Source organism: Centruroides sculpturatus, unplaced genomic scaffold, assembly GCF_000671375.1.
Source record: "Centruroides sculpturatus isolate CEXI.00-Female unplaced genomic scaffold, Cexi_2.0 scaffold604, whole genome shotgun sequence".
Classification (NCBI taxonomy): Eukaryota; Metazoa; Arthropoda; class Arachnida; order Scorpiones; family Buthidae; genus Centruroides; species Centruroides sculpturatus.
Genome location: NW_019384933.1, coordinates 62,006 through 86,136, shown reverse-complemented (window position 1 = coordinate 86,136; position 24,131 = coordinate 62,006). Strand labels below are relative to the sequence as shown.

At 28.1% G+C, this 24,131-nt stretch overlaps 1 protein-coding gene across 1 annotated transcript in view; it reads right to left on the bottom strand.

The window, feature by feature from the left end:
• The window catches only part of LOC111632037 (kinesin-like protein KIF28P), a 31,790-nt gene extending 8,520 nt beyond the window's left edge, over positions 1-23,270 (bottom strand). The window contains exons 1-23 of the mRNA XM_023376393.1: positions 23,220-23,270; positions 16,041-16,250; positions 15,835-15,967; positions 15,668-15,747; positions 15,466-15,580; positions 15,278-15,389; positions 14,272-14,379; positions 14,047-14,180; positions 13,883-13,953; positions 13,744-13,804; positions 11,414-11,575; positions 10,423-10,553; positions 10,179-10,345; positions 9,928-10,062; positions 9,704-9,858; positions 7,043-7,191; positions 6,831-6,965; positions 6,389-6,472; positions 6,180-6,242; positions 4,112-4,258; positions 3,757-3,882; positions 3,503-3,673; positions 1,159-1,239 (exon numbers count right to left, since the gene is read on the bottom strand). Of these exons, the coding sequence (XP_023232161.1) occupies positions 1,159-1,239; positions 3,503-3,673; positions 3,757-3,882; positions 4,112-4,258; positions 6,180-6,242; positions 6,389-6,472; positions 6,831-6,965; positions 7,043-7,191; positions 9,704-9,858; positions 9,928-10,062; positions 10,179-10,345; positions 10,423-10,553; positions 11,414-11,575; positions 13,744-13,804; positions 13,883-13,953; positions 14,047-14,180; positions 14,272-14,379; positions 15,278-15,389; positions 15,466-15,580; positions 15,668-15,747; positions 15,835-15,967; positions 16,041-16,250; positions 23,220-23,270 (2,781 nt within the window). The remainder of the gene's footprint in view (positions 1-1,158; positions 1,240-3,502; positions 3,674-3,756; positions 3,883-4,111; positions 4,259-6,179; positions 6,243-6,388; positions 6,473-6,830; positions 6,966-7,042; positions 7,192-9,703; positions 9,859-9,927; positions 10,063-10,178; positions 10,346-10,422; positions 10,554-11,413; positions 11,576-13,743; positions 13,805-13,882; positions 13,954-14,046; positions 14,181-14,271; positions 14,380-15,277; positions 15,390-15,465; positions 15,581-15,667; positions 15,748-15,834; positions 15,968-16,040; positions 16,251-23,219) is intronic.
• Positions 23,271-24,131: the final 861 nt, after the last annotated feature.

The following is a 24,131-nucleotide window of genomic DNA, read 5'->3' as shown; positions in this document are numbered from 1 at the left end:
TGTATAAAGCGGTTCAGAATATGTATGGCATGGTATCTTCTACTGTATCAGATGATAGCTCAAACCATCAATATCAATATCCGTTTTGTTTTCTCGTTTGTCTCCGTTTCTAGAGCTCATTTTTTAATAATAATGAATTAAATAATTATAACTGTGTACTGTAGTTACATAGACTCGTGCTGCTGCCGCATCACCGGTTCTCGATCGATATTGTTGATTTATTATCTCTTCTGCTCAACTTTGCTTCTGCTAATAGTTTCCCTGATACTGTGCCACTCGGGCCAAAGTGCGCATGAACCTGTATAGTAATACAGGATCACGACGCAGTTTGGTCGGGTGGCCCTCGTACCCAAAAAAAACTCCCCGTTATGTTGATCCTTCATGACTTTTTCATTCGTGTCATTGGATTAAAAATATTTTATATTTAGCTGTTTTTGAGTTCATTGTAAAATTTATTATATTATTATTTGATAAATAAAACAAATGAAACGATATAGCCTACTAAAAATAATTTGTCGTTTGATAAGTATTTGTATCGTTCATCCAAGTTTAGAAGTTTTCTTCTTGCTGTTTCGGTTTCTCATTTCACTTGTTTTATAATTAAATCTAAATGAAACATCGTGTAAATGTTTGAGATAGTAAACTACTAAACTTGTACGAGTAAGTGTCATGCTTTCAACTGCTGTTTTGGAGGTGCGGGATATTGCTGTACAACGGAGCGGATTATGCAAAGGTGTTTTATTTCCGTTCTAGAAATTTTCTCTGGAGTATACACCACTGCGGGTTATCCGCACGAAATTAAGTGTTACTATTTTCCTATACATTATTTTACGTAGCAGTTTAATATTCTTTATAAAATGATAAAGTTTTTGTAATATATTACGAAATTAGCTTTATCCAGAAAAATTTTTATTTTCTTCTAGATTATAATTTCCATTTCTATTTTATACATCAGCTGCAAACGATTATTCTCTCTAGTATTTTAATAGAAGACACAAATAAAAAATTTTAATGCATTTTTAACCATCGTGAACAGTAAAATTAAATTATTAGTTATAGAAAAACAATACAATTGATACTAAAAGTAATTATATGTTAACTAAAATAATGCAAATAAATTGAAAATGATCATTATGTATTCATAATAGTTTATCTTACCATCCTAAATTGATGCCTTGCTTGTTGTTTCTTCATTAATAAGAGTTCAACCAACATGCTGTGTTTATTTGGATCTACATTCTGTAATAATAATTATTATTGTAATAAAAATAATAANAATAAAGTTAGGTACTGTAAAGCAATTTCTCGAATTTTAGGGAAAGCAATAGCTTTTTGGCTCCAAAAATCTTTAAGGTTAATTCCTGTCTCGAGTGTATCCTTGCAGTTATTATCATGTTGCATTTCAATTAACTCTTCTTGTATTTCATCCGGCACCTCAGAAATGTTGACTATGAAAGGATTGCAAATCAGTTTCCGAATACCTTTGTCCTTGCAGTCAGGAAATAATGATTAAATTCATTTTTCAAGCTTTGCAAATGGAATGTAATGTTCTTTTGTATTTGTCCTTTAATCTCGGCACACTGTCAGTCAATAATTGGGTTCAATATATCAAACGCAGAAAAATTCTCTCTTCCGATAGGTCGATTTTAGCGATAAACGCACTGATTTTATCTTCAAATGAAAATTTATTGCTAGTGCCTTCCAATTTCATACTTCCTGACCACACACCATATCCCAGCCCAGTCCGCTATCGGCTCTAACCTTGACATACCGCGCATTGTCATCAACTCGTCGTCATTTATTTAATAATTTTGGGATAACTTCGCGGACCACTTCAGGTGCTTTCAGGGACCACCAGTGGTCCATGGACCACAGGTTAAGAACCACAGTATTAGACCGAAAAATATATGATTTATCATATATTGATTATCATATCATTATCATTTATTTAAAACAATATGTAGTTTATCATATATTTTTTAAAAAACAAAATTTATTGATGCATACCATATCTAAGTGTTGAAAGAGTCTCATCATAATTTATATCTGCTGGACTAATAGCAGCTATCTAAATAATAAAGAATATTTATATCCTTATTTATATAATATAAAAATTATCATCATTATTAATATAAAATATAAATACCATAATTGTTTTACTGTTTCCTCCAAGTGCATTCATTAAAAGTCGTGTTAACATCGATTCCCTATATGGCACTGAAATGATTGGAATATTTGTATTTATTTATTTATTTACTTATTTACTTTTATTTGGTATTACCATAATTCTAATTTTTGAATGTATTTTACCTCTAACAGACTTTGTGCCTTTTGCTTTTTCAGCTAAGGCATGAATACAATTTCCTAAACATGATAAAGATTGGTTAATGGCTGCTCCTTCTTTTAAACGATCTCCTTTAGCACCCGTGCTAGAAACTCTCTCACTAAAAATTAAAAAAAAAATAAAATAATCATTNGAGGGTGGACATGTGAAAACTTAATAAAATACAATAAAACAATTAAAAAATATAGATTTATTTTTTTATTTCCAATACATTCTACATAATTTCTCTATCACAAATACTAATAAAGTTATAAAGTTTTTAAATTGCACACGGACTTTATGGACACTCTGTATGACAATATACGAATTTATAAATAAAATTAGAACTGCATTAACATGTTTCATCATTAGCTGCTTAAATTAATAATGTTTAAATAAGCCAAACTATATTGTGTATGCTTGCTTTATTTAGTAGGCAAAAAGTAGGCATTAACAACAATAAAAAAAAATACCATCACTGAAAGTACTGAGGAGAAAAATGTTGCTGTATGTTATTTTGATCTATTAATGTCTGAACAAGTTAGTGAAACAAAATATAATCTAATAATACACATTTTCCATTTAGGACACTGCTTTAACACAGCTCACTCTTTAGTGTCTTGTCCCTGTACAGTACATTATACTTTTTCTGTTACAATAGAGTCGTGCCGGTCATCTATCCAACTTCTTTCGAGGGAAATTTTTGAATTGAATTCACGTGACTTTCGGCTTAGACAGGAAATTTATATATAGTTAATCGGAGCCTCCTGCCCCGAAGGTTTCTATATCTATCTTGAATTTCATTTGTCTGACACCATTCTCGAGATTAAAGAAAGACAGACAGCAGGCGAACAGATGACAGTTGGAATTTATAAGTCTACAATTTTTTTAAATTGCAGCCCCTTAGTAAATATATAATGAATGCTTTTTTTAATACGTTGTGTAACACAATATCGTAATAAACTATATTTTTTTCTATTTTTTATGAACTGTACTTGATAAAAGTAAAAAAATTAAAATTCATAATTTTTTTTTCATAAAACTTGCTATAAAATTTTAATATTCAAAACGCTATTATTAAAAATGAATTGTCATGACAAAACCCTTACGTGAAATTATTCATGAATATAAAATGAAAATAGGCTATATATTTCTAAATAAATGATTAAGTCTACTCACTCTTCCATTTATCCTAAATCCATTCATCAACGTATTTGTTTGTTGCATTATGTCTGCCTGAAACATCTCTTTTGTATTTTTTCCTTTAGCTCTAGCAACTGCAGACTTTCTTACAGCTTGTGTTCCCCATACTTGTACCATGATGAAACCTTCTACTAAATATTCCGAAAACTATAAAAATATCATTACGTAATGAATATACAAAATTTTAAATACTTGCTTTCTAGAAAAAATATAATTTCACATTTACGTACTTGTCTAGAAACAGATTTAAATGAATACATTTTTCTGTGATTAAATTCTGGATTAGTAGTACCAGAAATTGTTGCAGTTACTGTATCGTCTTCATCTAAATATAATCTATATCTACAGTTGATATCCTATAATTTAATATTTGAATACGATTTTTAAAAAGTATTAAGCATATAAATATACAGTGCGATCGTAAAGTCGCTCAGCAGTGGGCGTCGCTCATGTAGTTTGTGACTTCATTACTTCGTTGCCTGAGGCTCTTCCCATTTCCTCGCCTACTGTGGAGCGACTTTACGATCGCACTGTATAAATATAAATCAGATTTATTCAAATAATTAATAATTTAAGTTAACTAACAAAAAATCTAGCAGGCAATCCACTGCAACTTAAGATTTTCACTACAAAATAGAATTCTTTTCCTATCAAATCCTTTGGATCGTCAATAAACATATCATCACTTTCTGTATATTCTTTTCCTGTAGACGAACAAGGCACAATTTCGATCTGTAAATATTAAAACGAAGCATCTCTTAAATTAATCAAATTGTTGTCAAACTGTTGCTCAAAATAAATCATTTTGAATAATAATGTAAACTTTAAATTTTAAATAAAAATGTAACTTTTAAACGTAATTTAAGATATAAGGGACATTATTGTGCAAATTAATGTGAACAAAGCACTTTATACCATGAAAATAATTTATTTATCTCAAACGTGTACAACACTTAATAAAATTATTCACTGTTTAATGTGTTTTAGCTTTAATCAATATGTTTATTCGATTAGTCATTGACTCAAACAAGATTTTATATTTTTATTGAATATCGTTGTCATGATGCCACATATTGTAATCGAGGAAATGTTTTACTTTGGTTGTGTACTTCACAGTTTTGGAAGGTTTTTTTAATGGCTCAAAGATTCTCAATGGGATTTACAGTATGTCTGATAAATTTTCGAACAAATTCAATAGGTAAATTTTTGAATCTGACAAATTTCATGAAATTTATTTTAAACATAGCAGCAAGCCCGATATTTAAGAATATTGTAGTTCTGTCATTGTAGGTAGCCCTGGTAGTGTTTCTTATTCCACGATGCGTATCTAAATGTATAATACTTCATCATATCTTCACAACGAACGATGGAGTCAACATCTTTATATTAAATTAATAATTTAGTAAATGTCAATGTTGCAAAAATATAATGTCATCAATTCCGCACATTGCCCATTGTAAAAAAATATCCGTTTTGTTCACCCAAAACGGATATTCTTTTACAGTTGCAATATTTCATGGTAAAGGATCTTTCCAAAGAGCGGGAGAAGTTAAAAAAAAAAAGAAAGAAAGAAAAGTCTTTCGAGAGACAAAAGAATGAAACGGATTTCGAATCCAGATTACAGTGTATTATTTATTATTTATGATTATTTCTATTTTGATTATTATGTTGTTATCATTAATATCAATAGTATTGTTCTTAGATTATTTTTAAATTTTATGGTTTCAGCTCAGCGACGTCAATGACGTCATTTGCCTTAAGTCTCAATTTAAAATATTTTGGCAAATGGTGAAACTTTAAATTTACTTTATTAAATTTAAAATTTAAGCGTTAAATTAAAAAAAAATAGCCGCATCGTGTCGCTTTTATAATAAATTTGTTTGGAAACGTTTCGTAGTGACCACATAACGTTCTATTATCCAATCGGAAGTAACGATCTATCGAGCCTGTGATTTAAATTGTATTATCGCAGACCAATTATGTTTCGACGAATAGTATAGCCTATTTAATTTGTAGAAATATTAGCTACTCTTCTTGATCTTGAAATCCCTACACTTCTCAATTCTTCAATTTCTACTTTCTTACAGAAAGTAGTCCGTCATGCTTGATGGGAAAATTTCTAGTTAAAATATAACGAGCAATAATACACTCGATAAAATAAAAAAATTAATATAATTTAAGAAATAAAGCAAAAACTTACTAAACACGTTTTATAGCACATCTAAATACAGTAAAACCTTGTTATTTCGATATCGGAAAATTCGAAGTCAAGTCTAGTCCCCGACCAAGAGAATAGGATTTTGTACATATTTTAGTTTGGATAATTCGAAATACGCGTACAATGAAATTCAAAGTCATTCTGGTCCGGTGACACACAAAAATATTCCGACTTACGGTTTTTCGGAATAGCTTAAATTACTAAGTAATAAATCGTAATATTAACGCATTTGTAAATAAACGAGTGAAATTATGTAAGATAATGTCATAATTTTATTCGAGGATTACAAAAAAACTTCGATTCGAAAAAAGTTCGAATAATTCGAAATCATGTTTTTTGGTTCCTTGAGTTTCGAAATAATGGGATTTTACTGTAAATATTTTCCACATTTTAAAAAATAATATTAAATTAATATGAAACATATAATGTATTTACATTCATGATTCCAACTTCTGCTCCTCTATATTCAATTATTTCCAGTTGCTCTTTTATTTCTACCTAAATAAAACAATAAACAAAAATAATTGATCAGGCTTAAAAATTGCATTAAAATAAAATGATCATTCAATCATCGTTATGAATTATTTAAAAATACAACTTATTTTCAATAGTCCTGTACAGACCTATATTTTATTTTTAATTACCCTGTAAGCTAATGGCTGAAGAAACACTTGAACGCATCCAATCATGGCTTCAACGTCACTATCTTCTGTAAATGGATCTTGCTCCTGAAAATTTCATACAATTTAAAATAAGTCTAAAATTAAAAAGAAAAGAAAATGATTATCTCAATGCCTTTCGTAATATACAGTACATATTTATCCATAAAACGTTATTAAACTAGAGACAATTCCCCTAAAATTAAATATATCATATAAATTTATGTATTAATCTTGTATGTATTATTTTGTAAATTTTTAAATTTCGGATACTATTTATGAATATAATATAAAATATTAATAATCATTATAAATATTAAATGATTACTGAGAAAAATAATAAACACGTTTTCTTCTTTAAAGCAAGATATAAGTTACTATTACAAAATAATATAAATTAGACTTAATTTGTTAAATTCTAACTCACATCGGGCAAATCCCACTCTTCTCCTGCTTCGTAGTTTTGGAACATTTCTTTCATTAAAAATAACCTATTTATAAATTTCTCCTTTGGCCAGTCATATTCCTGTCCCGTAACCAATTTTCTCATCTTCACATAAACCTAAATATTTTTGAAAACAGAATTAAGTAAAATTGTTACGAGAATCACATTACTGGACACCGAAAGTCTTGTTATACCTCCGTATGTCCGGATAATTTACCCAACATCTGAGGGGCAACTAAGAGAATTTCAAATTTAACGTGCTTATCTAATTCTTCACTAATGGCATTAGCTTCTTCGACTCCAGGAAGAACTTCCAAAATATCTTTATTTAATAACGCAGCCTCTATAAAGTATTTGAATATTATCATTTAAATTTCTCATCCTTACTTTATTCTGTTTATATTTATACAAACTATTGATAGGATTTTAGTAAGAGAAAAATAAAATAAAAAATACATATAATACACATATTACAATTACAGTAAAATATAAAACTGTAGTAATTCATGAAACTTTAGCTAACAATTGTAATCAGTTACTCATTTTAACTAAACGTTTTTCTAAAATCTATACATCAAATAGCCAGTTTTTCAGTAAATGAATAAATGGATACAAAAAATATCTAATAGACCTATCTATAAATAATGCTAAGATATCATAGATAATAGTATATAGACACTTATGAAAATAAGAAATTTATCATAAATATACATTACATAATATGAAGATTAAATATAAACATTATAGATAGTTTTTGATATTTTTGAAACTATGAACATGCCAATTATATCCAACTCAATATTATCAGAACGAGAAAAATAACAATGTCTACTCCAGATACAATTAATGTATTTAAAATTAAATTTTTTAATAAAACACTACCAAACAACTTTATATCTTATGACAAAATAGATTGAGGTTTTCAGAACAGAATAGAAAGTTAAAAAGTACATTTATAACAACAAAATACAAAATACTCCACTCACTGGAAACGATACAAGTGAATTTAGACAAAGGATACTTGTTAGAAACTTTATTTTAACATTTAAACCTATAAAAAACTTACACAAGATGCTGAAAGTGATGCTCAAGGACACCAATTTCAGCATCTTTGTACCTTTACGCACGGTAATCACATTAAGACTTCGCAAACTAAAGGAAACCATTCTCTTTCCTTTAGTTTGCGTAGGCCTGTAGTTCTGAGATTAGTCTCATACACTTTTCTTTTCAAATATCCCCTATAAAATTTACATCAATAATGTTTCGTCAAAAGTGCCTGTAAAATTTATATCAGTAATTTGGAACTGAAGTGGGACACACCGTATAGTTTAAATAATTTTACGTGGAATATAAAAACAGGATTTGATTATTAATTTTACATAATATATTATAATTTTTTATATAACAATAAATTTTCATAATATTAGAATAAAAGAATCGTCACCACTTACAGGGTAGAATTTTTAATAAGTTTTAATTACAAATTTGACGATAACATTCTGATTTGTATATTCAAATTAAAAAGAAGCTTTATTCAATTTTAAGATCAGTAAATCTACTGATCACTGAATATATAATTGCAATTGGAATTGTTATTGGAAAATTTATTATTTTGAAAAGAAATTATATTCAAATTCCCAAGTAGTTTGAGTTAAGAAAAGTATTTTAAAAAATAGAATACTGTAATTGAAAATTGCTTTTTGTACACTGCTTCCTCGACTCAAGCGGTTAATTGTTCTGAGGTTAAATAATAAATGCTTTTATAATAGAATTGTAAGAACAAAACAGCATAAGCAATAAATCCTATTTCTTCAATTTCTAAATGAATGAATGAGAACTTTCAATAATCATCAGAAATAAATAATATCAACATTTGAAAGTGATAAACGGCTAATGTCTAACATATACGTATATATTACTGTGTACAGAATATAAAAAACAACAGCAAGTAAGTAACAGAATACTTTGCAGAAATTAAGTTACTTAAGTGTCAAACAAAAGAAAATTAAATCTGGACATCTGAAAGAGATTGTATTCTTTATTTACACAAATATGTATTTAGTATTCTATATTATTTAATTTTTATGGTGAAGAATCAATAAAGAGAACGATTAACATTTTTGTTTTTCTACATTTAGAAAACACAAGCGAGCGGCTCTAGCTTCCGTTAATCACATGATAGCTGTAACGGAATAGAATATTATTAAAAAAAATGTTAACATTTTTAATTTTTGGAAACCCTGTCCAACTTTTAGTAAGCTATATGCTAGTATAATAATTGACGATTTAATTTTAGAAAAATGAATAAAATCGTTTTCAAAGGATTCATTTCATATTTTTTAAGAAAGTCGTCTGAAGATTCTCTAAAAAGTATTCATATTTAGTTTAGTATTTTAAGTCACTCGTGATTGACTTGCAGTCTGTGAGATCCTATGCGATCTTCTGGCATCTTTCTAATATGCTGATATCTAATATGCGATCTTCTGGCGCTTTGGCAACGTCATTTTATTTTCTTGTTTTCTGCCCCGTTCCATTATACAACTCTATTTAAGTTCATTTTAGTGACGAAGAATATTCAAACTAAATTTGACCTTTAGATATAATCAAGTTTAATTCTTTAGATTCAAAGGATGAGGCTAAACTATACATTATTAGTTTGCATATCATTAGCGTACATTATTTTAGTACATAGTGCATTAGTAGTTATGGAGTATGTTTAAATCCTGCAATACCATAGCAAAAATGCATGCAGTCGCATTCTAAAAAATTGCCATCACTATTTTAAATATTAAGTCAAATAAATATTTATTAAATACTAGAAAAGCATTAGTTTTAATAAATAACCTATTTCATACCCCTAGAATGATCTTCTGTATCCATAGTGAGACCTGCCTTAGCAGCAATTTCTTCTCTGGCCATCTCGTAAGTAATTTCTGGATAAGTCTGTTTCTGTTCGCGCATTTGTTGAGGATTCTTAAAAACATACAGCTGTGTAGTCCCAAACATCACCCTTTGCATGTTATAAAGAATTTAGTATTGATGCAAATTGAAAGAACAAAAATCAGAAACGAAACTGTACCTGTCGTTATGTGAAAGAAGAACTCGTGCAGAGACGGGTTCCCCGTTCAATAATATACGGGCATCGCTATTACATTTTTCCATTGTAACTCCTCCATGAGAATGATATGTAACTAAAGCATGTTTTTCTAAAATACTAAATGTTTAAAACTCATAATTAAATTTACCATTAAATAGCCTACGTTAGATATTAAATCCTTCGGAATTTCTTACATTCCAGAATTTATGAAAATATTCACATGAAAACCTTACCATGGTCCAAATAAGATAATCGAAGCATTGTCTGCTTTTCCTATGAGATTTTCTCCTCTTTTTAATATGTGAACGAGTTTTCCGGAAAGTAACAAATCAAAATTCAAATTGGAGAAATGTGGAAATTCTTTTTGTTTTAGTTTATCTGCTTCAGAAATTTTGGCATCCTGAAAATAATTTTGTTCAGATAAATCAATATCATAAAATAACTAATAATCACAGTTGCTAAATAATTGTTACTAACAGCTTTTTGTTCTAATTGGGCTTGTTTCAGTTTCTCTTCATACGATTGTCTAATCTGCAGTAATTCTCTTTCGTTCTCTTTCATGGCTGCCTTCATTTCTTCTTCCCATTTCTGGCGTTGTTTTCTTATTTCTAAAATAAGAAAGAGTGACAAAATTATAGATTGTAGTTTTATTTGCTTGATGGAAATGTGCAGTACATGTGTAATAATAAAAATAAAAATATAGCCTATTTATCGAAATTTCACTTAAAATATACTATTTGTTATTGTCTATTAAATACGTAGGCCTACTCTTCATTGAAATAATTCTTTTTTCAATTTCAGATTTCTCATAATTCCAAGAAATGAGAAAAATATGAGTAATGTTTGCAATTCGTGAGATGAAAAAAAAAGATTCAGATTTTTAAGCAATAGAATGATTAATTAAATAAAATTTTTAAAATCATAAAAAATGTCATTTTTTGATTTGTTGACTCGAGGAAAAATGGAATATGACTGGCTGGCCCAGTATAGAATCGATTAATATGTAAGAGGAATGGAGTCTGAATTTCAATATACAGCGTTTCTAAAAATTTTGTGGTAGCCGTTTGGTAGATAACCTACTTTGTGTTTTCTTTAGAGTTTAATCATTAATCAGTATCTATAAAGTATATAAAACTTAAATTTTTATTTTAAATAAAATCTGTAATAGAGAAAAGTTGAGTAACATTTAAAAAAATACATGCATATAGTAGATTGATACCAACGTCAATTTTTGGAATGTCAAAAAACTTTATCTTCATACTTTTTTCGCTAAACATAATCCATAGAATATTTTTATAATAATATTTTAAAGAAATATCAATGATCGTAGACAAGTATATTTTTATTTTAATACGATGCCATTTTTTAATAATAAAAAAAGAAGAGATAACGTTAAATTAACTAGAAAAATGCCCGTAAACCGTGCTAAACAGATATATCATAAATGAGAATTTACTACGGTTTTTACCTGCATCCGACATTCCTGCAGTAAGACCAATGGGAATACTTGGTTGTCCCTGTTCAAGCATCTTTTTTAATTTTTCATTTTCAATGCGAAGTTCTCTGATAAGTTTTTCAGTAGGATCCTCATTAACCGTAGCACAAGTTTTAATTTCCTTTGCTCGATCAGCTAAATATTAAATAATTATTTAATTATAAAGCTTATTATAATTATTACTAAATTTGCTCATAAAGATGTAACTCATAAACTGGCATTGATATTGAAATCGAAGGAGAAAAATAAATTGGAAACGAGCAAATATTTATTGTGACATCTTTACAATGCCAGGCTACAATTTTTAATCATATTCTTAATTTATTCAATATATATTCTCTATCTCAAATTTGTAGTGTCTTGGCCCTGTGCGTCCTACTTTTTCTGATAACAACGGAGTCTTGCCGGTTATCTACGTAATTCCATTCAGGGTGAAATATTTGAAATAAATTTACGTGACTTCCTGCCTAGACAGGAAGTTTGTATATAATTAATCGGGGCCTCCTAACCCTATGCTTTTCATTTCTGGTCTCAACTTTAATTATCTAACACATTCTCGGGAGTAAAAAATGACAGACTGACAACAGACAGCAGACAGAAGACAGTGGGAATTTATAAGTCTATAATTTTTTCAAATTGCAGCCCAATAGCATTGAAGCGACTACAGAATGTTTTCTTATTAATAAAACAACGAATACTTTATTTTCATAATTTTATAATATTTGATACATTGATAGATTTAACTTTTATATATTTTAATAGTAAGTTAGATTTAAAATGAGCTGATGACACTGACTGAATTTGATTATTAATAATAAATCATTCACAAACTGAAAAGTGAAGAAATGAATTGTTTACTGTACAGATTAATTTTCATTGTTGTGCAATTAATTAATTATTTTATTACTTCTAATGATATTTCTTTCTAATTGGTCAGCCGGATAGCCGCGGTTAAAAGTATCAGTTTAGCGCTCTGGGGTTTCCGGAACCAGAGGGTGGGGAAAAAAATAATAAAAACTTACTAGTTATTAAATAAGAGTATTAGAAACAAATCCATCATCATTTTATATACAGTTATATAGAGCATCGAATGAAATATAGTATTCATTACATTAATATCGATTTATCCTTCATTTATCTAGGCTCCTCCGCTAAGGTTCCAATTGTGAATATTTTAAATTATTTTATAGATTAACATTATTAGAAGTAATTAGTTTGAATTTATTAGACCAGTGGTTCTTAACCTTTTAGTGATGAGGAACCATTTATCAAACTTATTGTCTTGCCATGGACCACGAGCTGTTTGGCAGTTCTTATAAGGTTGTTCTATAAATTAAACACGTAGAAAATTATTCGGAACCAAGAGTATTATATTATTTGCGAAAGTGTTACATTAATTATATTATTTTAGTGCGATTTTTGTGACTGCATACTGTTTACCAACTGCTGAATTCTTGGTTCAGTGCTACTCAAAGCAAATGCATGTCGGCACTGGCATCCAACCGATTTCGATGTTTATTTTTAATTATCAAAAGCACTGAGAATCCTTGCTCGCATAAATATGTGGTTGAAAATAAAGTTAGGTACTGTAAAGCAATTTCTCGAATTTTAGGGAAAGCAATAGCTTTTTGGCTCCAAAAATCTTTAAGGTTAATTCCTGTCTCGAATGTATCCTTGCAGTTACTATCATGTTGCATTTCAATTAACTCTTCTTGTATTTCATCCGGCACCTCAGAAATGTTGACTATGAAAGGATTGCAAATCAGTTTCTGAATACCTTTGTCCTTGCAGTCAGGAAATAATGATTAAATTCATTTTTCAAGCTTTGCAAATGGAATGTAATGTTCTTTTGTATTTGTCCTTTAATCTCGGCACACTGTCAGTCAATAATTGGGTTCAATATATCAAACGCAGAAAAATTCTCTCTTCCGATAGGTCGATTTTAGCGATAAACGCACTGATTTTATCTTCAAATGAAAATTTATTGCTAGTGCCTTCCAATTTCATACTTCCTGACCACACACCATATCCCAGCCCAGTCCGCTATCGGCTCTAACCTTGACATACCGCGCATTGTCATCAACTCGTCGTCATTTATTTAATAATTTTGGGATAACTTCGCGGACCACTTCAGGTGCTTTCAGGGACCACCAGTGGTCCATGGACCACAGGTTAAGAACCACAGTATTAGACCGAAAAATATATGATTTATCATATATTGATTATCATATCATTATCATTTATTTAAAACAATATGTAGTTTATCATATATTTTTTAAAAAACAAAATTTATTGATGCATACCATATCTAAGTGTTGAAAGAGTCTCATCATAATTTATATCTGCTGGACTAATAGCAGCTATCTAAATAATAAAGAATATTTATATCCTTATTTATATAATATAAAAATTATCATCATTATTAATATAAAATATAAATACCATAATTGTTTTACTGTTTCCTCCAAGTGCATTCATTAAAAGTCGTGTTAACATCGATTCCCTATATGGCACTGAAATGATTGGAATATTTGTATTTATTTATTTATTTACTTATTTACTTTTATTTGGTATTACCATAATTCTAATTTTTGAATGTATTTTACCTCTAACAGACTTTGTGCCTTTTGCTTTTTCAGCTAAGGCATGAATACAATTTCCTAAACATGATAAAGATTGGTTAATGGCTGCTCCTTCTTTTAAACGATCTCCTTTAGCACCCGTGCTAGAAACTCTCTCACTAAAAATTAAAAAAAAAAATAAAATAATCATTAATCATAAATATGTAAAACAAACTAAATTTCAAGATATATTAATAAAATTAAACATACCTTCCGGCTAAATCTACCAAATTAACACATGATATTTTCGATGTTTCTTGTCCTCCAGCCTTTCTTGATTTTTGTATTAAAGTTATACCGACTATCGTATGAGCTCGACTGCAATGTATTCACTTACATTGTTTATTCTTATTCAAAACTTAAATTTATGACTTAACTGAATAATTAAATGTTTTGAAAATTTATTATTATTATTAAAATTTATAAATCACTCTTCTCATTATATTATTAAATACTAAAAAATTATTAAAGCCAAAAGAGAAACGAATCCAGAATACATTAAGTTTTATAGTTTTTTCAATAGACTATGAAGTAAATGTCCGCGAGTAAAGTTTTTCAATAGAGTATGAAGTAAATTTGCCGAGGTTTGTTTACTTAATACGAAGCGCCAGTACATTAAAACCACATCCACAATTATGCCCTTCGGCGGGCCTGGTTCACAACATGGTGAACTATGCAATGGCCTATACTACTCGTGATATCAGATTCGGATGGTCGTCTTCTATAAGACTGACTCTTCCTCACTGTTTTTTCTGGAGTGATAAGCGAATAGCAATAACACTCCTCTATCGGAAATGGAAAATGGAAAAATGGAAATCAGATTCGGATCAAATTCGATCCGAGTCCTCTCAAGATGTTTCCCGGAAGAACTTTCTATGAGAAATTGTCCCCTATTTAGAAGTTAGACACGTGAAGAAAATCCAGAAAACTTCAAGCAGTCAGGCGCGAACTCAATACCACTAATTAATGGTTTATCCATTCGAACACTTGGGAGATCCTTACTTTAGGAACAACTCGATCATAAAATATTAATTGAGATAATTAATTAATTGTTATTCATTGGCCGACATTCTAAAAGTTTTTATCGTCAAAAATTATCATTTCAGACAACGAATTTTGAATTATCTACTATTATAGTAGATAAGTTTATGTAGTATATAGTAGAGAATTTATATAAAGTATATAGTAGAGAGGTTTCGTGCTTATATTATATTACCTGCTAGTAACATTCATATTGGTGGATGCAATGGAACGATTCGTAGTTCCAGTATCGATTTTTGATTGAATGCTTTCGTAATTTGCGACCAATGATGACGTCAATCCTTCCGCTGTAGAGAATTTTAAAAAATAATAAAAATTTCTATATTTTTTTACAGTTCAAATATTTTTATTTTTTATTCTTACCGTAAAACCCTTTTTTGGGATGTTCTCTTACTTTCAACCCTTTCTGCCTACTCGCAGATGGATTCAGCAAATCTCTTACAATTTCATTATATATTTCTAACATGCTGAATCTCACCTGAAAACATATAATTTATTTCTTGTCACTGCTTGTCTACAAAATGTTTGAATCAAAAAGCAAGCTTGTAATATTTGAAACACACACTTCAAATTCAATTTTTTCTTCAGAATTCTTTTTTGATTCGATTCCTTGAAACATCTCTTCACAAAATCTCGGAACAATACCTAGAAAGAATATGAATTTATTGCATTTAAAAATTTATATTTATTTATAAATAATATAAAAGCTCGTGTTTGTAAATAAATAATTACCGGTGTTTGTTCCATAACCAATAACAGACCAAGATTTTCCAGAACCAGTTTGGCCATAAGCAAATAGAGCAGTATTGTATCCATCCCATGCATTTTTTAATACTCCTCTTCCTAAATCACTATATACTTTATCCTGTCGTTAAAAATAGAAGCGTTAAAGTTAAGAATATTTATGTTTTATCAATTAATGAATCATTGCGACTTACTTGATCACTAAATTTATGTCCATTCGGATGATCCAGATCGGGTGTTAGATAGCCATTCTTTAATTCCTTAAATCCATCGTGTGACCAATAGCTAAAATCGTATGTGAAGTTTTTAGGTTTTTCATTAGGTGTATCGGGATTACTTAAAAATGTTGTGTTTCCTTCAATAGCAATAATTGTTTTTGCTCTTCGCTGTTTCTCTCGACTATTGTAACCTTGTTAAGGAACTAATATCGGTATGTTTAAAATGATAGTTTCTATAACACAATTAACATAAGATCTATAATAAAAATGATTATTTTTCATATATCTCTAGTATAAGAAACGCCGGATATTAGGACTAATATTAAAATTAAAACCATATTAAACGTTTGGGTTTTTAAAGCCAACTCAAATCAACAACGTTATTCCGGGTGGAGCTTTCAAATGTAGAAGACCCTATATTCTTTGAAATCATTACTAAGAATATGGATCAGGGACTGTGTGGTGCCATCATTAATTATTATACAATGCTTACTTATATAATAATGCAATAAACTTAAATTATAACAAAATTTCAAGGGGATGAAATCAGGTAAAGGAATGGGATGTTCAGGTTAATAGCCTATATTTTTCGCAGGATCCTGGAGATTAATTCAGAAAAATTCGGTTCAGATTAATCAAAGTGTTTAGAACTATATAGGAAATAGAAAGGAAGATATTATATCATATTATGTATACTGTATACAGATAATCAATAAGTAAAATGATATAAAATCTCTTTTTACTTTCCTGTCTGTTAGACTATATATAACAGAGAGAAAGTAGGGCAATCTGTCAAAAAATGACCGCAAAATTTTTATCTTTTTGGACTCAGAGGATCTTGAAATGTTGAGAAATGCCAAAAAATTCGGGTTTTTTTCTGTGTGTATGGATGTTAGTGTGTGGGGGCACAATTTTGTTACCCTGTTTGAAGCTTAATAACTCCTGTGCTTTTTGTCGAAAATTTCTGAAAGTTTGCAGGGAGGTTTGTTTATTAAGGGAATTGATGCTATTAAATTTTGGTGATTAATGATCGAAGGAGTGGAGAGATAAAGGGGTCGTGTGTATCTCGAGTAGGGTCAGACTTAATGACGATTTTACTCGTTATTAGCATTTACAATTTTCTATAAAACTCATTCCTTCTTTCAAAATTAAGCTTTTTGTCATTTTATAATAGTTAAAAATATAGAAAGTTTTTAATAATAAAATTTCATAACAGATGGCGCCACCAAGTGTTTCTGGGAAAGTTAAGCAACTCGTTGCTGGATTTTTTTGGGAAATATCTCATTATCTCATTTTCGTACCATCAGAATATATATAAATACTTATATAAGCATTGATATTTTAAAATTGGCCTAATTAAAGTTCTGATAGTGTCTGATATGCGTGAAGATATTTTGAAATTGTCACGAAGAGAACGATTCCAATGAAACAATAGAAGTGAGAAGTGATAATAGTTTTTTTAAAACGTGACTAGTCTTGGAAACAATACTGAAATAAGGACAAACATAGCAACTGTAAACGTTATCGTGTTGATTTGATAACATCTGTTCGTTCCACATGAATCCGTTTCCATATCAATAACATACATTTTGATCGACATTATAATTAATAAAACGATCATAATAAAAATCACATTATCAACAACTGTTAAACTAAAATCTTGCGATATAATTAAATTTCATAAATGAATGTTGATGGCATACTATTCATTGTTATCATCATTATATAAGTTTTTCTGTAAGATAAACAAGGAGAAGGATTATATTTATATATCTCGTACAGTAGTATATTGGAGTAGTATTGTATATTCAGTGCCTGCTTTGGATACCGTCAGCGCTTAGTATATTTATATAGTCTATATATTTATATTCGACCCGTTTATCATCAAGTAATAAGAATATAAGCTCTGTCTTGTGGAAAATTAAAAATCTGAAAAATTTTATCAAAGTTTTGAATTTAATTTCAACTTAATTTTTAAATACTGTATAGAAAGTTATGAATTTTTTCTACAAATAACACAAATACAAATTTATATATTCAATTGAATTATACTTGTATCGGTATATAATGCGAACTCATATATTTGGATTGATTATACAGTATATAACCAATTTATACCTTTGATAAAATATAGTAACAAATTCAAATATTCAATGTAAAAATGTCATATTTTAAAAATTGTTTATTTTACATAAATAATTTATTTAAATTAAATAGATCTTTTTCAATGTAATATTCACGTAATATATTAAATAAAAAACACAGATTATAAATTTGATTATTATATAATATTCTAACTTATAATAATCTGTATTTTTTCATAGAATTATCAGAAAGTTACAATTAGTTACAGAATTTAATTCTCAATTTTTTTCCCAATTGTAACTAATATTCATTGGTTACTTTCTTATGTGAAAGTCAATATTAGTAAAAAAAAAATTATAGAATCATAACTAAGACTATCTAGCTGAATATAGTAAAGTAAATCAAGTAATTTGCTCACTGAAGCTTAATTAATGAATTAATTTAATTACCAAGCGTATAGAAAAATTAAAATTTTAAAATTTAAGCGCTCATACCAATCATATTTGGTTTGTGAACATTTACACAAATTATAATTACAGTATATATATATATATGTATATATATATGTGTGTGTCAAGTTTTCTTATGTTCAATGAATCATTATTTATTAAACACAAGAAGCTAATTGAAATAAGCTAATCATTTAAGTTAATTTTACACTGAATATGATGCGAGAAACTTCATTGAATACAAAGAAACATATTGATGTTTGAATACTCAAATCTTCCTAAAACGAAGAATTCAATATTCATTGAACACACATGGAATGGAAAACGTACCTTTAACATAAGTAGGCTCATAAATATTATTATTATTATTAGTTTAATTTTAATTATTGAAAATACAGAAACATGTTTAGATGTTTTTTAACAGCAAGAATGATAATTTTTATTATCAATTATTTTATATTTTATAAGTTAGAATCACATTTCTAATTATAAAAATATTATTACTAAATATGTAAAATAATTCTAATCATTGAATTAATATTTATCTATTTATTTAATGATAATTTCATCTAATTTCTATGCACTCTAGAAAAATGTATATAAATTCAACTATGAAATACAGTATACAGTACAAAAGGCAAATGTATAACTGAATTAAATTAATGTCATCTTACGTGTTTCATGAATTTAACAGACCTTTTTAATAATCAATGTGATTATAAATAAAATTGTCTGATACGATATTATTGCAACAAAATATATATACCACATTATAAAAGCTTAAACAACGAAATTAAAGCAATATAAACTGAAAAATTTGTATATACGAGAGTTGGACAAAGCAATGTGAGCACGTGTAAAAGTAGTCATGTGTAGCAATAGCTTGGAATTCGCTGGGACTTATTGTGACACTCAAAGAAAAGCTCGTGGCGCAACATTATGCTTAAAGTTTGAACGATCAACTTTAAATTTTGGATAGAAGAGGCAGTGTTCCAAAACAATAACACGCTAATCCACACTGCTAAATATGATTTGGCAACATCAGAATGAAGTTCAATACTTTCCTTAGCCTCCACAATTACTTGATCTCATCGTCATCGAACCTTTGTGGGAAATCTTGGAAGCCAAGGTGAACATCAAGTTTTATCCTTCACAGGCACTTTTGGAACGTCCATTATTCATGAAGAATTGGGGCACATTTCTCTGCACACTATCCACAATCTTTATTGTCTATTCTACATCGGAAAACGCTGTACAACGAGCGAAAGGGGGTTCTTTCTTTATCTCATATTAATAAACATTTAACTTGATTTCACTGGTGTTCCCGTTATTTTGTCCAACCCCTGTACAGTATAGTGTCCGTAGAATTAATTTAACATTAAATTACTGAATTAAACCAAAGTTGCTCTTGAAATTATGATTATGACTTTCAGAAGATTAATGAATTTAGTAAAAAATCAAGAATAATACCCGAATAATTAATATTATTTTTCATTAATTCCTATAAAAAACATTAAACTATAATTTAAACGGTTATAAGCAAGGGCACCTACAATTTTTTTTTCCAACAGAAGCAAATACATATACGAGTTAGATCAACTAATCAACTAATTGATTCACCAAAACTATGTTCCTTAAACAGTTTTGATTCCTTAAACAGGATTTTTAAATTTCTTCATCTATCTTCACTAGAGTGAATAATACATGTATAAAATGTAGAGTGATCTACATGTAAATCTACATGATCTACATGAGAGATCTACATGTAGAGTGAATAAAACATATATAAAAAACAAGCAGAAACCATAATTTATCCTAAAACACTTCATTACAACTACTTCGTTCTTATAAAAATATCTTTACTTCATAAAATTTTTATTTGGAAGAAAAAACAAATGTTTTTCTGGCCTCTTCCTATAGAATTCTTATTTACAAAACTTTGATTCGGGTTTCTAAGTGGTGCTCTGCCAAGTTACTGTATCTGTGATCTCGATTGTAACGAGATTTTTTTAATCTGTAGAAACTGTAAAACTAATGTTAAATAACTGTTATTAAATTATCTGTACTAAAAACTGAAAGAAAGTTTATTTAGCATCGAATGTAGAAAAAATAAATTATTATTATTTAAATTGAAAATCAAGTTTTTCAAACAAAATACAAAAAAACGTGTATAAATGGAAAAAGTATTCAGTACGGTTCAATTCCAGGTTACTTACAGTTTTCCTGTTTATATTTACTATGTTAGTAAGTAATTAATCAATAATTTTAAACATTAACGAATTTTTAATAGTATATTTGCGATATGATTAAAATTTTCTAAATATAATATATTCTAGTTACAGTATTATCTAAGCCAAATACATTATTTTGTAGATCCTTCATCTTTTTTTTTCCTGTGTGGAGGCTGTCTTCACATACACACAAAGAAAAATTTGTTCAAGTAAAATACGTAGTTGTTCTATAGAAGACATGAAATACGTGATAAAAGTCCGTGGGGGGGAACTACACGAACAGCTTAAGGTTTCAGAGAATACATAATAATAATTACTTTTTATCCATTGTAATTATAATGTTTGCGTTTAAATATCAGTAAGTTTTAAAGATATAAACTGAATCAAATTAGGTTAAATTATCTTACAATTAATTTTCATCATGAGTCTTTTTAAATATTATTCACATCTTTAATCATTTAGGATGAATTAGAACAGTTTTCTGGCTACAAGACGCCGGTTTATTCATAATATCAAAGTTTAAAAGTAATATAATTCTTATTTATTGATTAATTTGCAGTGATAAATTAACTCTTAAATAAATTAGTCAAATAAACTAAAATTCAGCCTTTAAATTTAATTGTTTTTGGCATTTTGAATAATCATTATATCTATTACATACATTGCATTTAATTAATGAAAAAAAGCTATAACGATTGACAATTAAAATTCAAAATAGTGGGAAAAAGTTGTATTATTTATAGAATAAATATTTCTTGTTTTAATGAAAACTTGTTCATTAAAAATGAACGTCAAAATTTCTAAATTTTTCAATATAAGATAATAAGTTTCGTTTCTAAATGTTAATGAATAGAAATGTATGACTTAGACCTATATTCTTAATAAGAAATATATTTACTATACTTTAGATACTTGTTATATGTACAAGTATATGTATATTTAATTAATTTTGCCATTAATATTTAATGCCATTTGAATATAAATGAGTTTTTTTTTTACAAAAGTTTTAATTATGAAACGAAAATATATGGAAGAATCTTCTAGTGTAAATTAGTATAACTATATGATTAAAAAGTATAACAATCGATAAAACTTCAATTTCGATTAAAGAACACTTCAATTTGACAAAGTTCCTTTGCACGCTACATAAATTAATAACAGACCTAGTTTTAAAAATAAGGTTAGTAGAAAATAATGTAAATTATTGAGATAAAATGAAAATATAATTTATTACAAAATTTCTATTGATTTTATATTACTACCCTTTATACTTACCAAGATGATAAAATATTATTTTGTTTGCTTGCAGTCCATCTTTTTTTAGTTTTTATAATAAAAAGTTAGAAGAAAAATTTATTTTATAATATATTTTTAACTGACTTATTCTCCATTAAGTTATATTTATCTAACTTATTAAGCATTATTACCTTACATAACAATCGATAAACCCTACGAAATTCCATTGCTGGATTCCCTCTAATATTTATCTTGAACAAAAATATATGCATTACAAGAGTTTTAATTTGTGTAAATAATAAACAACGCCATATTGATATGTCCTAAACAAGTAAAATTTATGTATTTATATTGAAAAATAATTAAATAGAAAATCAAATGTGAGACATAAATTGATAATGAAGAAACAATTTAAATAATACAAAATTATAAATTAATATTAACAATTAAGAAGAAAAATAAGAAAACATAATCGAATTAAACATAACTGCTTTATATTTTCAATTGAAGTAAGAATTTTCGAATAACTTGTAATTAGGACCGAATTTAGACTTAAGGCACTAAACTATAACTTATTGTTAGTTATTCTAGTTTAGGGCCATAAAAGTCCCTACACTAAATAATAATAAATTTAAAATTCCAGTCATAAGTTTTAGTTACATAACATGGGATCCTAAGCTATAGATTATTTAGTTTATGACTGCATGTAGCAGTATGTACTGTACTTTATAACCAATGATACAGTAGTAACAATTTTCTGTTATCATCTGATTAAAGAATGAGTTTCTGATGTTATAAGCAAGAAGCACTGATTAACATAAATATAATTCTCTAAAGTAAACTTTACGCTTCATTATAGAATTGAATGCTCATCATTCATCAAAATAATAGCAATAATATCTCAGATTTAATTGTTTATTTGCTCAAAATCGATGTAAAAACCATTTTAATTTAAAATATTAATTAATTTAAATGAAATTTAAACTTAAAATACTTAAAATAAGTTAAAACTTTTTAAAATACGGAAACTTCTGTTCTTATTTGGAAATTTCCAAAAATTTTAACATTAAAAACAATTGACAAACTTAAAATTGTTTTTATAATTTAATTTTATAGTTTTTCTTGGGGAAAAAGTATAATTAAAAAAAGGATATGAAAGGTCTTACTCTTACGGCCACTTTAACATTTTCCACATCGGGTGGCATGATTTCTGCCCTTGACACAAGCCACAAAATAACTACCTTGCGAGGGCAAATGCCTAAACATTTGTTTCATTTGTGCAGTTGTTTAATCACCCTGGAGACGCGTTTACTATTTATGAGAGTTTAAAAAAATTATAAATAACAGAGAGACAACCATTCGTGTTATAGAACATCAATTCAATACACGCTTATTTAAATCTAAACGTAGACTAATTTTGTTATAATTTTATTATTGTATAGAATAAATTTACAAATCTTCACAATCGTTTATCATTAAGATGAAAATATATTTATTAAAAACTTGTTTAATGTTTAATTAAGTTTTCATTCGTTACAATGAAAAATTGTCTATTGTCTGTCTAAATAATTGAAAGACTTCACACAGACTATACACTTTGATTAAGAAAATAGAAAAGAAACGAGCAAATATATCGTGCTGCAATTTTTAATCATATTTTTAATTTATCTAATTTAAAATATGTTGCTCTCCACCTGAAATTAGTACTGTCTTGCCCCTCTACATCATACTTTTCCTGTTAGAATAGAGTCACGCCGGTCATCTATCTAACTCCTTTCAGGAAAAAATTTTTGAATTGAAATAACATGACTTCCAGTTTGTATCGGACATTCGAATATAGTTATTCGGGATCTCCTGTCCCTACGGTTTCATCTTTGTAATTCTGTTCTCGAGATTAAGGAAAGGGAGACAGACAGACGGATGGACGACATTGGGAATTTATAGGTCAACAATTTTTTCAAATAGCAGCCCAAAAAGTTGAAATATATTCTTTATAAAATTAAAATACAGTAAGATTCCGCTTAACGCTGCCTCGATTAACGCTGATTCGATATAACGCGGTCTTC